The following is a 15,636-nucleotide window of genomic DNA, read 5'->3' as shown; positions in this document are numbered from 1 at the left end:
TATAAGCCACCCTTCACTCTATAGATCGCCAGGGTATGTAAATTAGGTGGCTCTTTTAAGGCTGTCTCTCGAACTAGCGTGCAGAACTATACAAATACATGTATGTACGGAGTACTCGTATCTCCATTTGATTAATTAACAAGGTATATTCCCCATTTTACAGAGTTCAAAATCCTCCCTGCATGAGCGGGCCGGGTAACACAGTACAGAGTACCGCAAGGTCGATTCAAGATACAACTAACTACTGTGTAATGTAGGAGCCATCGGTCCTGATCGCAAGCATCGAGTCATTTGACCGATGAAGGAGCTGAAAATTGTAGTCTGTATCAAGAGCTCAACAGCAGGCGACTCGGAAAAGGCTGGTCACCTCAATCTTATTTAATGAGCCCTGCGAGCTTACATGGTAGGTATTCCTTGTTCTTCCTCTTTATCTCCGCCGGTCTTGTATCGTCAAAGTTATTCCCGTGCGAACCCTTCGGCGGTAAGGGCAAGGGGTTCGGGGCTGACCGCATCCTTCAGCAGGGTCGTATCACCAGGGGATTTGCTTTCTTTCAGCTAACAGGCATTAGGAGGCTCTCTAGCAGGCTAGAACTAGCCATCCCTGAGCGACGCTGCAGCAACGGATGTCTTCTCGAATCCTGCTCATGCTGGTTTGCCTCCGGTGACTATGCCATTACGGAGTAGTCAATTGATATGTCGAAATTGCCGACACCCCAGTCTATTCTCAGAGCCTTTTTATTTGGGAATTGTATTATACTATAGGTACTCCATTCTCCATCAGAAAGGTGAGCATTTCATTCTTCCAGAAAGCTGTTATTTGGATTCGCATTTAATATCGCTATAGTTATAGTTATAATGCCCATCTTCTGCTCTATCAAACAGAAACTGTCTCGGTCCAACAAGCATGAGGATCGGGAGGTTTTCTCTCTATTTCGTGTCTACGGGGTAATTCCTACCATAGATACATGGCGAGACCACCATGCTAACTGGTTACTAGCTGCTCTGGCGATTCTCGACCTCCTTTGATGTGTTACTTCAGATACTCGGGACTATAGCAGCCATCGGCGCAGGCACAGTAAGTATCTATTTACGTCGATGTCAATTCCTGATTCTCAGATATATTCTGACACCTAGTTATTAAATGTATAGACTCACCCGCTAATGACACTTGTGTTTGGCCAATTTGTCAATATCTTCAATAATCATGACAGCTCAAAGACTGGTCAACTTCTGGCGAGTGTGAACTCAGCGACGTAAGTAGCTATCCATGGCAATGCCATACACGATATACTATTTAAAGTAGAAAGTGGTTAACTAATTAGCGGATATTCGATTCTCCAGGCTCTATTTTGTTTATCTTTTTTTGGCCAAGGCGGCGGTATGCAAAAGTTCACCTTCACCATTCAACAGCATCAGTCGAATAGCTGATAGCTAACTGTTCCAAGTTGATTTATGTGCATACCGTCTGTTTCACCATTTCGGCAGCTCGGATAACTGCGTCGCTACGCAAGAGTTATCTTCGCACTCTGCTCGCCCAAGATGTTGTCTTCTTCGACAGCCGAGATACCGGCGCAATCACAACCATCATCTCCCAGAATGCAGAAATGGTTCAGAACGGCCTCTCTGAGCGTCTCGGGATGACTATGCAAGCTGTTTCCATGTTCATCTCTGGATTTATTATCGGGTTTGTTAAGAGTTGGAAACTAACCATAGTTACATCGACGTCCATACCAGCGCTCGCAGCAGCGACTTTCTTAACGCTTCATCTAGACATGCGCATTCAGACGCGGGTTTTAGAGATTCAGGCGCAAGCAGGAATTCTGGCATTGGAGACTTTAAAAAGTATGAAGATCGTCACAGCTTTCTCTGCTGTTGAAAAACTAGCGAGGCGTTATTCTTCATTGCTAGCTACAGTTGCGAATCTGAGTCGTAAACGGGGTCCTTATATCGGTGCCCAGTATAGTGTTGATTATTGTGTCCTACTCAGTGCTTATGCCCTCGCCTTCTGGTACGGAGTAGTGTTGGTTGAAAAGGGTGAGATTGCCAGTGGTGGTATAGTCGTAACGTTTGTTAACCCCTATCTCTCTCTGCCCATTCCGATAATACCTCCAATCTCAGCTTTTAGATATGTCGATTGCTGACTTTTCGTTTTAAAGGGTGATTTTATGCATTAATCAAGCAACAACTGCGTTGATGACCCTAGTACCATCCTTAGGGGAAGTTTCCAAAGCTGCTGCAGCGGCTAGGGACTTGCTCTCCACAATTCAGCAGAGGCCCAAGGAAGAGTTAAACTCGCTTCCCCGGCCATTGAAAGCCAGCTCTGGGGAATTAGTCCTAAATGAAGTGCATTTCAGTTATCCAGCGCGGCCCGAGGTACCTGTCCTCAACGGGGTAACTCTGCGCATCATGCCCGGCAAAAGAACTGCAATTGTTGGTCCCAGTGGAAGCGGTAAAAGCACTATTGTGGGGCTCATAGAACGATGGTATGATCCAGATAGGGGCTCAGTTACATTGGATGGTGTAGATATCCGAACCCTTCCTAAGCGGTGGCTGCGGAAGCAGCTTGGGTTAGTCCAACAGGAGCCAGCGCTGTTCAATGACACCATTTTCGAAAATGTGCGGTATGGGTTGCTAGGCTCAGAGCGGCATCACGGGTCATCAACCGAAGAAGAGGATAGGAGTCGAGTGCGAGAAGCATGCATGCAAGTTGGCATTCATGACTTCATTGAGACCCTTCCCAAAGGATATGATACCAAAGTTGGTGAACGTGGTGATCTCCTGAGTGGTGGTCAAAGGCAACGAGTTGCTATAGCTCGGTGTATCATCTCCAATCCGGATATTATGCTCTTGGATGAAGCCACAGCAGCCCTTGATCCCGCTAGTGAGAATATTGTCCAGGCTGCATTGGATTTAGTGTGCAAAAACCGTACAACCGTGGTTGTTGCCCATAAATTATCCACAATAAAGTCTGCGGATCAGATTGTTGTCATGGATCATGGCAAGATCATGCAACAGGGCGACCACGAAACTTTACGACAGCAGGATGGCATATACAAACAGATGATATCCAACCAGGACTTGGATATCGACGACGAACCAGGCGTTGACGAAGAATCAGCCGACGTCATTATACCCGCCGAAAGCGAAACAATGTCAGCAGTGACGCCTTATCAGGAGAAGTCAGAGGCCGATATTGAAAAGCCTAACAGTAGCATCACTCCAACTTCATACTCTATACTTCAAATCCTGTCTATCATCTTCTCAGAGCAGCGCAAGTCTCGATTTCATATCATCGTTGGAATCATAGCTTGCTTTGCTGCTGGGGCAGTCTACCCAGTCCAGGCTATTTTCTTTGCCAAAATGGTGACTGTGTTTTCATATAGCGGAGAGATGAGACGACATGAAGGGGAGTTTTGGTCAGGAATGTTCTTCATGCTTGCGGTGTCTACATTGATATCTTATGCGTTTGTCGGTCACTTCTTCACTGTCACAGCTACAAAGGTTATCCAACACTACCAATCACAGTACTTTCTATCCATGCTGAAGCAGGACTTGTCATACTTCCAACGAAGAGAAAATGCACCGAGTGTCCTGGCATCACACCTTGCCACTAATTCTGAAAGGCTACAAAATCTGCTGGGTGTAACGCTGGGTCTTATTCTGATTGTTTTGGTAGACCTTGTTTCGTCTTCCATACTCTCCTTAGTCGTCGGCTGGAAAATCTCCCTTGTGGTTCTGTTTGGCAGTCTTCCCCCAATGTTGGCCGCAGGATATGGTCGAATTCGGCTTGAAAATCACTATCAAGACCAGCAGAAGGCTCTCTTTGAAGAAAGCACCAGGTATGCCTCAGAGGCAATCTCTGGCATCAAAGCCGTCTTCTCGTTGGCGGTAGAGGATGTCGTATACCAGCGTTATGAAGAGAAGCTCTACAAGCCACTCAAGCTATCTCACAAACAAGCACTGGTATCCATGTCTTTATTTGCCCTTGTAGACAGCATCTATCTTCTAAGCATGGGGTTAGCATTTTGGTATGGAGGCAAGCTTCTCCTCCAAGGGGAGTACAACAGCACCCAGTTTTTTATCGTCTTTACCGCCATTATATCTGGCGGCCAGGCAGCAGCTATCTTTTTTGGGTACACAGGAAGTAGGTATCCATCTGACCATTAGCACGATATGGCATTGCTAACTTTTATCTTCTAGGTATCACCAAAGCCCGTGGAGCTGCAAATAGAATGTTTCAACTCCGCGACACAAATCCAGTCATCAATGGCTCTACCGGTTCACAATTCCCTGAAAGCAAAGAGGATAAGGATATGATCACATTCAGCAACGTGGAATTCCGATATCATTTGTCAGATGCCCGCCCAGCTCTACGAGGCCTCAATTTCAGTATCCGAAAAGGAGAAAAGATTGCTCTGGTCGGACCATCAGGGAGCGGGAAATCGACCATAGTTTCCCTTCTCGAACGATTCTACGATGCTACATCTGGATGCATATTCATTAATGGCCAGCCTCTCCAGTCAATAGATGTTTCCGCCTATCGATCTAAAATATCACTGGTCTCGCAGGAAACTCACCTCTACCAAGGGACTATTCGAGACAATCTGCTACTAGGAATACCGTCAGAGTCACAAATTACGGATGCTGAAATCACACAGGCTGCGCAGGATGCAAACATTCATGATTTCATTATTTCCTTGCCTGAAGGATACCAGACTGTGTGCGGTGTGGGCGGTGCTAATTTCAGCGGTGGCCAACGCCAAAGGATCGCTATTGCTCGTGCTCTCCTATGTGATCCTGCCATTCTCCTGCTTGATGAAGCCACAAGCGCCCTCGACTCCACGAGTGAGCAAGTAGTGCAGCAGGCTTTGGAAAAGGCTGCTGCCGGGCGGACTACGATTTCGGTAGCGCATCGGCTATCGACAATCCGAAACTCGAACACAATATTTGTTCTCGTGGAGGGTCAGATCTGGGAAAAGGGTACTCATAAAGAGCTGATTCAACAGCAGGGTATTTATTATAAGATGTGCCAGGCACAGGCGCTTGGAGCATAATCATACATGGATAACCGGTAGAATAGCCTAATGTATGGCTAGGTGGATTCTTTTTTATAAGGAGGGCCTATAGGAATGATAGCGGCTGGCTAGTTTAGGATTCTATCCGAGTTGTTTGGCTGTATTCTATCGTGCACCGTCCTTCCCAGGTTTTCTACCTTGTGAACATCATAAGATGGCACTATCAAATATTAGTCCACAGCAGATCAGCAAGCTAAAGTTGAATTAGATGCGTAACGCTTGGCCAAGGAGTGTAAAGCTTTGCATTGTTCGGCGGACGGACTTGGTAGGCCGTTTGATCCATGGGGTAGCTTTGGATCTGTGATGTGGACGTCACTAGCTTGGTAGAGCACATCGGTCCAATGTGTTTCAAAGTCCTAGGTATCTTTCTTGGTGAACAGGGTGTTGGTAATGGGATGCACAAATCTATCTGGGTCGAGCGATATATATATATCAGGCCACATCCCGCATCCCTTGTTGTCCAAGGAAGATGTACATTGACCGCAGCCACCCATAATTACCCATAATTGGGCCTCCCATTCATGAGGCGTCGGTACCAGGGCTGCATGTCATATTCGAGTGTGACCTGGTATTCTGTGACCACTCCAGGGTTGCCTATGCAAGGTACCCCCCCAGGCATTCTCTCAAAGAGTATGTATTGCGGCGTATTGCTGCTGTCTGGAGCTCTAGATAAACAGCAAATTGCTTTAAACTGCTCTTGACAGTTGTGGCATTATCGCGTATGGCTTCAACGGGCTCCTTTATGTATAACTGTAGAGACACCCGAAGAGCTCAGCTTCCATTCCTTCTGCGGCATGAGGCCTTTCACGAATTTCTCCTATCATATCACTTCGAGGAGGGAAATCAAATCAAACAGTGTCTCTTCGACAGTACCGCTTGCTCAAAGTGCTCGGTTGTCCTGAGAGGTAGAGGGGATATATGGGCTGCCTCGAAACCAGCCATCGATCTCGGTAAGCCGTCATGTTGACTTGGCCATGGTATTTAATATTCTATATCATCCATGTTGCATATACCTTAGATATCTGTATGTCGACTTCCATGTTATGTGCTTTATAAAGTATCGGTTGTATGAAGTTGGTAAAGAAAAGTGAAGAGAAGAAGTGAACCAGCCGGTAGGCAAGCAGTTTATCAGCTATGGAAAGCTAGAAATACAATTAAAAGAGATAAAAAACCAACATTCCCTGAACTGTATCTTTAGACATGAAAAAACGAGTAAAAAAGTAGTTAATACATAAAGAAGTATACAGCGTGATGCAAAGTCAACGTTTCTAAAGAGCCAGTAGTTGAGCCGGCTCCTCCTCCAGGAGGACTTGCATCTTCTCCAAGAACGCCATAGCACGAGCTTCCTCCTGCTCCGGAATCGTCAAGCTGAATATGCTCGTTTCCTTATCCTCATCCGCCTCCTCCGTCCTGCTCACCGTCCTCTTTTTAGGTGACGATCGACCTGTCAAGACGTCGATTATATCATCCGCAGACTGGCGCGGGCTCTGCTGGACCTCCGAGCCGTAGAACTCAGCCGGAGAGACAATCTCTGGAATATAGTCCCCACGGGAAAACGTCATCTGTGCGGACGCAGAGGGCCTCTGGCCTAGGATCTCGTCAAAGAGAGCCGATGATCGCTGCTTCGAGCTCGGCTGCACCGGTAGGTTCTCATTCGCAATATCAGCTGCGCGAGAAACGAAAGTGGCAAGTGGGATTTCAACGCCGACAGAGGACTGGATCCGTCGTCGAACAGAGATGAGTTTGGAGAAGGACACTGGAACAGCGACCTTGGTTTCAAAGACAGACTCCGCTTCTTCTTCGTTCAGCACCGATTTAGCCTCCTCTTTCGCCTGGGACTGTTCCTGAGGTGCCGGAACAGCAGGAGAGGATGTCTGAGGCGCCGCTATCTTGATGTTGCTCAGATCTAGGCGTGAGTTCTTTGCAAGCTGCGAGGCCAGGTCGGCAGGGTAGTTGGCTGCGATTGAGCCAAGGTAGGAGAGCACGTCTCCCTTCAGTATTCGGCCATTCGGTCCCGTGGCAATGATCTTAGATACGTCGTTGGCTGGGATATTGTTTTGCTTCATCAATTGCGCAACGGAGGGATAAAGCGGATAAGACAAATTTGGTTGAGCTGCGGTTTGTACGCCTGCAAGTAGACTGTCAGTTACCCGTAAATCTCGCCCGGACACAGACATTCCCGCAGCAGTGACGAAACAGAGGATGACGGCTTTATATACAAACAGACGAGCTGCACTTACATCTCACCGAGCCATAACCACTCGCCCGGCGAAGTGGTAGCCGTCTGGAGAGAGCCGACATGGCGGTGGTGCTACTCAGCGAGACTGGGTCTGCTGGCGAATCTCACGTCTTTGGTGCAGTGAATTGAAGCTATCTATAGGGCAATCCTCATTCCCAAAAGCGATTGTTGTTGCTTTGCTGGCTGCTTTGCTTATGATGAAGTTGTTGAGCGGACGTTTTTATGGCCTCGTGAAGTTGAAGCGGCTCGCTTGGCGTTTTGGTTGAGAGAAAAAAAAAGGATGAAAACACTTCGAACGTCGCTGCGAGACAACAAGCTAGACATTCAACATTCAAGGAGAAGACGAGAAGGGAGAAGAGGTGCAAGATAGAAGAGCCTGCGTGAGAGAGCTGGTCCCCCGGGAGGTAAGTCGAGATTCTCAGCGCAAAAGGCGTGGGCTACACGATATAGAGGACGAGCTAACAAGTCAATAGTGATGCTCTCGCCATGTTCTTCCGGTCGATAACAGTCCAATTGACCCTGTCACGGTCGATACGGTCGATATATCCTCATAGGAGTTCGCTGTCTTCCTGGCAACGGGCGACTCGCGAGCTACGATGCTATGCTACGAGTAAACCGCCTCCTCTCCGCGCAAACACGGCAAAGGTGAAAGCTCCAGAGCTGTCCCTGAAGGAGCCCTCATCTCAAACGGCCAACAAGTTCCGCAGGTTCGAATGGGATGTTTCTAAGCATGAAGGACCCGTCTGCCTGTTTCGTGCCCCCAGACAGCGGTCATACATCATTGGAGCGTACACAACAGCCTCCTTCTGCTACATGTACGCAGGCTATAACTTCTACACATCTTCCATCGACCCGATATTAAAGATCCTCTGGTGGCAAGAGTTGCTTTTTGGTGGCATCTGCTTCGTCATGGCCGTCATGGGCACCGTCTTCTTCCGTCGTGGCTTCGGTTTGATATCAGAGATCAACGCTGCAAACGTCAACGGCAAGACCCAGCTCTCAATCAAGGTCAGGCGTATGCTCCCGTTCCTGAAACATCGTGAATTCCTGCTTGCTCCCTCGGAGCTCTCGATCTCGCAGAAGGTATGCGTGAGCGAAAATGAACTCACGAAGAAGGGCTGGTTGGAGTCCCAGCAGAAACTGGCTCGCCAGCGGGAGATGGACAGGACCCCTTTTTTCAAGAAGCCGATGCAAAAGACTAGTCTGGCTATCTTTAGAGCCTTTTCGAATGCGCGGCGCCTGTTCACCCAGGAACATTTTGTTTACGTTAATATGAAAGGGCATAAGAATACACTGCGGCTAGACGCCCTGGGCTCGTTTTCTCCTGGGTTCCATAAGCTGCAGAAGGCGGTCGTAGGGGGAGCGTAAGATGCTCCTGACACGATCCATGCTTATCTCCTTCGATTGTGTATTGTGTATTGTGCCAATGTACTTCTAGCTGTTTTACACATGTATCATTAAATCCATCGGCGTTTAGGAAGTTTTGGGGGGCAATATTTGAACGCTATCTAATAGAAGACAAAAAAGCGTGGAAGAAGAGTAAAATGCCATAAATATACATTAAAAGCAGTGGAATCATGTAAACAAAAGGCAAAGAACATATAGAACAAGGATTAGATGTCAGGCCCAGCTTGGGCAAGAACTGCCATATTTTGAGCCTTTGAAGTTGCTTGAGCTGGGAAATCAGCTGTGAAGACCTTGAAAGCAGCCGAATTCGAATATCATCGATATTTGCGCAGCTGTGAAAGGTTAGGCATGGGTCCGTCAAAAGGCCAGGGAAAGAGAATGGCTTACATCCAGAGTTAATGCCTTACTGCTATTTGCAGCTTGGTCTCGGTAGATACCAACAAGCGCCTCACTGACTTGGAACAGCCCGGTCTTTAAACTGATGACGATGAACTGCATGCCAGGGGCCGCATGATCGCGAATGTAGTTCGCGATCCTAGCCACGTTTGCATTGTCGAGGGCAGCATCTACCTCGTCTAGAACGAAGAATGGAGATGGCTGGTAGGAATGGATAGCGAATAACAGAGCCAATGCAGCCATGGTCTTCTCTCCTCCCGAAAGGTGCTCCATGTCACGGAATCGTTTCAGGGGTGGCATTGCATGATATTTGATGCCATCGAGATAAGGCTCTTCAGAATCTTCAATATCCAGGTACCTAGTCATTGGAAAAGTCGGCCAAATTAGCATTTACCATTTATTCATACGGATACATGGTTAAAACGTACGCTTTTCCGCCCATGGGGTAACTCTCTGTCCGAGTAAGATCACGATATATCGGCTCTATTTGTTCAGAAATATGTGTGAATGCCTTGTTAAAGAGCTCAGACCGCCGTTGCATGACTTCCTCAAAGTTATCTTTGGCTTTTCTGGCGCGTTTGCGGGAATCTTCAAAATCCTTTTCGATAGTTCGCAACTTGTTTTCAACGCCTTCTAGCCTTTCAATGGCACGCATGTTGGGCGCCATTTTGTCCAGCTCATTATTAAGAGACCTCACCCTCTCTTGGAGCTCTTCTTCGAGTTTATCATCAGATTCCTGGAATTGAGATATCAGTATTGTTTTAAGTCCTTTATAGAGAAAAAATGTACTTACCTCCTTAAGAGAGTCACCCAGTGAGGAGAAGTCAACTTCTATACCAAAGTCCTGTACGAAGTGGCTTTGTGAGATAGCTGTGTTGGAATCCTCGTCAACTTCCATTGCGTCTGGATCCGGCTGGACAAGCTCGTCGATAGGGAGTTTGTCCAGCGGTTCCGAATCGGCCGTCAGGGGTATATCGATGTCTTCCAGTTTACAGCGTCTTATCAGCGTGTATCTACCGGACGAATGGCGCTGTACATCAGCTTCCAGGCCACTAATGGTTTTCAGAGTAGCCTCTACATTCTTGCTCCGTCGCTGAAGTTCTCGTCGTTGCTGTGCAAGACGTTCAGTAGATTCATTGAATAGATTTTGCTGTTCCTCAAGGCGATCGTTCAACGATGTTAATTCTTGGTTAAGTTCATTGAGCCTTTCTTGAATGGATCTACGCTCCGCTTCCAAGTCAGCGACCATCGTCTCGTCCCTCTGTGACTGCGTCTTGAGACTATCAATTCGCATTTCAGTGGCCTGGAGTCTCTGCTTCTCGAAGCTGAGCTGGTTCTCAATCTTGGTTTTTTGAGTAGTAAACTGGAGCTTCTTCTCGGCCGCTTCCTGCTGGAGCGAGCCTTGTTGAGCATCATATTCCTGGATATTCTTGTATCCCAACCGCTTACAGAAGTCACGGTAGACCTTATCCTCAACCTCAGTCACAGAACTTTGGATCTCTTTGATTGACTGATCGAGGCTTTCGAGCAATGCTGACTTTTCGCGATACTTTGGCTGAACACTCTTCATCTGGCGTTTGGCAAAATCAACTTCACTCGACTTGCTTTCTAGATTCTTTTCGAGCGCGCTCAGTTCATCTCGAGAGTACGCAAGGCGTTGTTCTAAGCCGGTGAGTTGGCCCTGAAGAGACTCTTCTTCGGATCCTCTGCGATGAGCCTTGGGAAGATTAGCCAAGTCTGCCATTAGCTTATCCTTTAGTTTATTAAGATTGGCAACTTCTGTATCCTCCCAGCGTTTGGCATTACGCTGGCCCGGACCACGACCACCGGTCATCAAACCACCTTTATGGATAACTGTGCCATCCAATGTTACTGCCTTTGCCTCTACACCCTTCTCGTAGCATAGATACTTAGCAGTTGCCAGATCGTCGCAGACTATTGAGTTCCCACAAGCATATGTAATGGCACGCGAGACAGAGTTATCAAAATCAACAGTCTCAATGGCTGGGCGCATGGCACGATGCATGCCTTTCAGATTCGAGTTTAGGGCCTTGACTTGGATGGTCTCCAGGGGAATAAATGTAGCCTGACCTGCACGCTGGTCACGAAGGTGCTGGATGCATTCTTTGGCAGTCTTTTCATTATCGACAACAATTGCGTCAAAATGACGTCCCAGTACCGTGCTCACGGCCTCAGCATACTTCTTCTGTTTTGGTTGACATAGCTCACTAACGCGACCTTTGACGCCTGGGAAGATGCGTTTCAGGGTTGAGATCATTTCCTTAGTGCGCTGTTCCTTTTCACTCTGCTGCCGGCCATCGTCTGCTTCTAACAATTTCTTCAAAGTGACCTGGAGTTTTTCTTCTAATTCCGTTCGCATCTGGGCAACGCGTAGGCGCTCCGAAGTAAGGCTGTTGAGCTCCTTCTTAGTGGCATCTATCTCCTTAGTCGTAGATTTGATAGTTGCGGAGATGGCTGTCTTCCGTTCGAGTATGTGGTCCATATCGGTTTGCAAGTTCTTCGCCTGCCACTCCACACTTTCAAGATTGCTCTTCAGACTGTTGACAGTCTCCGCATCGGCCTTTCTCTGACGCTTTAAATTGTCTAGCTTCAACTGTGTATTAGATGAACGTTTGCTGACTTCTTCCTTTAGCCTGCTGTATTCCTGGAGATCAGCATCAGTTAGTTGGATTCCTTTGACAGCGATTGTTTGTTTCCATTCGTTCTCCCATTGGCTCTGCGCCTTTTCCACAATCTTGAGGTCCTTTTCGAGCTGCTTCACAGTCTTTGACTGCGAGAGTGCTTCCTTGGATACTTCGGCTACTCGTTCGGCATACTTGGCCACCTTCTTTGCAGTTATCTCAATCTTCTCGTCCACCGGCACAAGAGAATTAGTAGTTTCTTCGATCTCCTTCTCTTTCAGCTTGATACTCTTTTCTGCCCTGGCAACATCTCTGCCAACTCGAGCATGGTCAACTTTAGCATCTTCGAGGTTCTTTTCATACTTTTCGACACCTCGGCGAAACTCTTTCAATTCATCTTGGTATTTCTGAATTTCTGCGCTAGATTCCACAATCAAGCGTTGAAAGTGGAAGAGTTTCCAGAGGATGTGGGTGATGATGGCTTGGTCGCGCTCCTCAGCCTTGCGAGCGTACGTCTCAGCCTCCCTTTTCTGCTCCTGGTACTGCTTTATCTCCGAGTTGATACCTCGTCGACGGTTGAGTTGGAAGTTAAGCTGCTCAGCGGCTTCCTCCTGCTCTGCCTTCAATCTCTCATAGTCCGCCTTGCTCTCCAAGCTTCCAGAGATTTGTTCGATCAGCCGTGTAAGGTCCTTGGGAGACTGAGAAGCAATTGACTCCACATCGCCCTGGAAGACAAGGAAGTTGCGAGCTTTAATCAATATGTTTTCAGCTTCCAGTGCGTCATTGTACTGCTGAGCTGTAACCACACGGTTGTTGATACGGTATTCACTGACACCCTGACTCGTAATGGAGCGTTTCCACTGCTGCTCCTCGCCGGCATCATCTTCATAAACAGCCATAACCCACGCCGACTTGGGGTCACTTCGTTCTGCCGGTTCGTCAGCGACCTCACCGTTCTGCCCCCCAGGCCCTCCCGCCGTGTCCTTGGATGCCGAGCCGTCGTCATTGATCTTTGCGGTACGTAGAACACGACCACGATAGACTAGATCACGAAGGTGGGTTGATCGCAAATGCGACGACTTGATTCCAAGGACGAAGGAAATCGCGTCCATACTATATAGATCAACTTAGCCATCATTTTCTCCCCTTCTTTTCAGTATTTTTTTTGTGTATCTCTTTTCTCTCTCATGCTTTTTCCTCTTTCTCTCTAGCAGGACACAGGCTTACGAGTTCGATTTTCCAGACCCATTGGGGCCGATAATGGAAGTGAAGTATGCATCGCCAAAGAGCAACGTGTGGTGGCCCTTGTAGGACTTGAAATCTATTCACCACCTGTTAGCAAAGGACGAAAAGAGTCAACCCAATAGACCATACGCACTAAATAGCTCGAGGCGAATCAGCTTCCCCATGGCGACTTGCCTTTCAGCCTCGTCTTCTTCCACTTGGTTGGTGATACCGAAGATTGAATATTGATTTCTCTCCCTCCTTCACTTTCTCCGCCCATCAAAGCGCGTCGCGTAAGTCACGTGGTTAATATATTACCTAATATAGCTTAGCTAACATGTGACCCAAGTTAGCGTCACTTGACTTCTTACTCATCTCTGAGTCATCACTCTATTTTAAGTAAGAAACACGCCGAACGGACCAACCACGCGCTCGAGGCCGTGCACGTCCCATTACGGTAAGCAGCTGCTCACCTTCATTTTTCTTTTTGGTTGTTCATGGGACTTTGCATCTCTCTCTCTTTCGCCTTTCTGATATTGATATAGAGAAAAGGACAAGCTTCCTCCGCCCCCTCCAAAGGCCCGTTCGCCACCTGCAGGACGATGTCGACGTGGGAACGCGGAGAAACTACATCATCATACATATATGTTCTCATCTCGCTGTGAGTCTTCTTTTCTCACAGCTTTCCTTGCTACCTCAACAATATACGGCCGTTTTTCTTTTTTTTTCTTCGTCTTTTTGGGCCCTGTTCCAGATCGATTCTGACTCAAAGACCCATGGCTAGAAGCTAGGCAGAAACCCCAGAGAGAGCATCGTGGACTCGGCCTTTTTTTTTCCCTTTTCCTCATCTTCAGGAGGACCCCATCCTTTCCCGTCCTTTAATTCGAGCTCACCATCCGTTCAGTATTTAGCCGGGACAGTTCTCCGAAAGCTCGTTTTGTTCTCACACCTAGACAGGCCATCATGGATCGCCCGGATCTCCAGCGGGTTAAATCAGAGCCCGCGAAAGTACCACAGGCAAAATCGGATATCATTCCTAGCAATGGTGAGATTATCGCTGCCACGCAGGATGACGCCGCAATCACAACTCCAGAGGGCGGACGGAGTCCTCTGGCACTGAGCCCGCTGTCTCGCATATCTTCAGAGGGTAGCAGTTCTTACCAGGAGGAATGGGAGCCGCTCACACCCGTCGAGAGAGTGACTGTTCTTGACTTATTGGGTAACCTGGCAATATCACAGAAGCTGGAAAAATGGCAGGCCTCGCTCAACGCCCAGAGAGAGAGGGTGAAACGTCACCAGGAGAAGTTCAGGTCGACCAGCCAGCAAGCACGGCAGAGGATGGTTGGTGAATTCAAGAAGAGGATGCCTTCCTCGGACGAACAGCTGCAGAAGTACCGAAAGCGGATGAAGAGCTCCGTCGAACGACTTACTGTCCGGTGGAACGATACTGTCACAGTCACTGCAGTAGAGAAGATATCTTTCATCGCCGGCGTGCTCAACGTTTTCATTAGCGGCTATCTGCTAGGAGCCTACCCGACTTACTTTTATCTCTGGTTCACAGGCCAGCTGGTCTACTTCATGCCGCAAAGATATTACAGATACTGCAAGATTGGATATCATTACTTCCTCGCCGACCTCTGCTACTTTGTCAACCTTCTAACCATTCTGAGTATGTGGGTATTTCCCAACTCTAAACGACTATTTCTTAGTACTTGGTGTCTTGCATATGGAAATAACGCCGTTGCCATCGCTATGTGGAGAAACTCGATGGTTTTCCACAGCATTGATAAAGTCGTCAGGTAAGCATTTATTCCATTCACTCCGTAGGAGTTTTATTTTTTTACCTGATTCTCACCTATCTTTCTAGCCTATTCATCCATATCATGCCTCCCGTCACTCTACACTGCCTGGTTCACTTAACACCGGCGGATATACTAGAAACCAGGTTTCCAGCTGTATATCGGATTAAATTCAGCGCTCCAGGATCGCCGGAACACTACACCCTCGGAGCCATGATGATCTGGGCATCTGTTCCATACGCCATCTGGCAACTCAGCTACCACTTCTTCATTACCGTTCGCCAGAGAGAGAAGATTGCCGCCGGTCGCCCAACTAGCTTCACCTGGCTACGACGATCGTACGCCAAAACTTGGATCGGCAAATTTGTGTTACATCTCCCCCTTCCCTTGCAAGAGCCGGCCTTTATGATGATCCAGTATATATACGCCATTCTCACCATTGTTCCCTGTCCTCTCTGGTTCTGGTATCAATGGGCGAGCAGTGCATTTTTGACCGTGATGTTTATCTGGAGTATCTACAACGGTGCCACATTCTACATCGATGTGTTCGGAAAGCGGTTCCAGAAGGAGCTTGAGCAACTGAAGAGAGATGTTGCCAAATGGCAGATGTCTCCTGAAGCCCTAACAGCCGTGGCCGAACCCCAGGACCCAGATGGCATCAAGCCAACCTCCCTCAGCGGTGTGGTTATGACAACCCCCAAAGAGCCATACGTGGAACCCAACCAGCTCATCACTAACCTTGATCTAAATGCGAATGTGAAAGCTGCATCTACCGGCGCTTTAACTGATGACTCGACCTCTCTTGCTACAAATAGACGACCCCAGGAAGCTTCTCTCTAGCGTTTTTGATTTCC

The 15,636-nt window shown here is 47.8% G+C and overlaps 5 protein-coding genes across 5 annotated transcripts; 3 read left to right on the top strand and 2 right to left on the bottom strand.

Annotated features, from left to right (window-relative positions):
* Positions 1 to 855: 855 nt before the first annotated feature.
* Positions 856 to 5,054, top strand: MCYG_06184 (multidrug resistance protein; the record flags this gene model as incomplete). The annotated part of the gene is made up of 7 exons (XM_002844174.1): positions 856 to 945; positions 998 to 1,075; positions 1,150 to 1,253; positions 1,342 to 1,378; positions 1,446 to 2,008; positions 2,157 to 4,144; positions 4,201 to 5,054. The coding sequence occupies 7 exons, from the start codon at positions 856 to 858 to the stop codon at positions 5,052 to 5,054; spliced, it is 3,714 nt and encodes a 1,237-aa protein (XP_002844220.1).
* A 1,289-nt stretch (positions 5,055 to 6,343) lies between these two features.
* Positions 6,344 to 7,376, bottom strand: MCYG_06183 (pyruvate dehydrogenase complex protein X; the record flags this gene model as incomplete). Its single annotated transcript, XM_002844173.1, has 2 exons — positions 6,344 to 7,203; positions 7,316 to 7,376. The coding sequence occupies 2 exons, from the start codon at positions 7,374 to 7,376 to the stop codon at positions 6,344 to 6,346; spliced, it is 921 nt and encodes a 306-aa protein (XP_002844219.1).
* A 424-nt stretch (positions 7,377 to 7,800) lies between these two features.
* On the top strand, positions 7,801 to 8,791 carry MCYG_06182 (conserved hypothetical protein; the record flags this gene model as incomplete). The annotated part of the gene is made up of 2 exons (XM_002844172.1): positions 7,801 to 8,667; positions 8,753 to 8,791. The coding sequence occupies 2 exons, from the start codon at positions 7,801 to 7,803 to the stop codon at positions 8,789 to 8,791; spliced, it is 906 nt and encodes a 301-aa protein (XP_002844218.1).
* A 136-nt stretch (positions 8,792 to 8,927) lies between these two features.
* Positions 8,928 to 13,168, bottom strand: MCYG_06181 (mitotic cohesin complex subunit Psm1; the record flags this gene model as incomplete). The annotated part of the gene is made up of 6 exons (XM_002844171.1): positions 8,928 to 9,011; positions 9,109 to 9,475; positions 9,546 to 9,853; positions 9,911 to 12,872; positions 12,987 to 13,080; positions 13,138 to 13,168. The coding sequence occupies 6 exons, from the start codon at positions 13,166 to 13,168 to the stop codon at positions 8,928 to 8,930; spliced, it is 3,846 nt and encodes a 1,281-aa protein (XP_002844217.1).
* A 768-nt stretch (positions 13,169 to 13,936) lies between these two features.
* MCYG_06180 (conserved hypothetical protein) lies at positions 13,937 to 15,622 on the top strand (the record flags this gene model as incomplete). Its single annotated transcript, XM_002844170.1, has 2 exons — positions 13,937 to 14,782; positions 14,851 to 15,622. 2 exons carry the CDS (start codon positions 13,947 to 13,949, stop codon positions 15,620 to 15,622), a joined length of 1,608 nt encoding a protein of 535 aa, XP_002844216.1.
* Positions 15,623 to 15,636: the final 14 nt, after the last annotated feature.

Source organism: Microsporum canis, genomic scaffold, assembly GCF_000151145.1.
Source record: "Microsporum canis CBS 113480 supercont1.6 genomic scaffold, whole genome shotgun sequence".
Classification (NCBI taxonomy): Eukaryota; Fungi; Ascomycota; class Eurotiomycetes; order Onygenales; family Arthrodermataceae; genus Microsporum; species Microsporum canis.
This window is presented reverse-complemented; position numbering and strand designations above follow the sequence as displayed.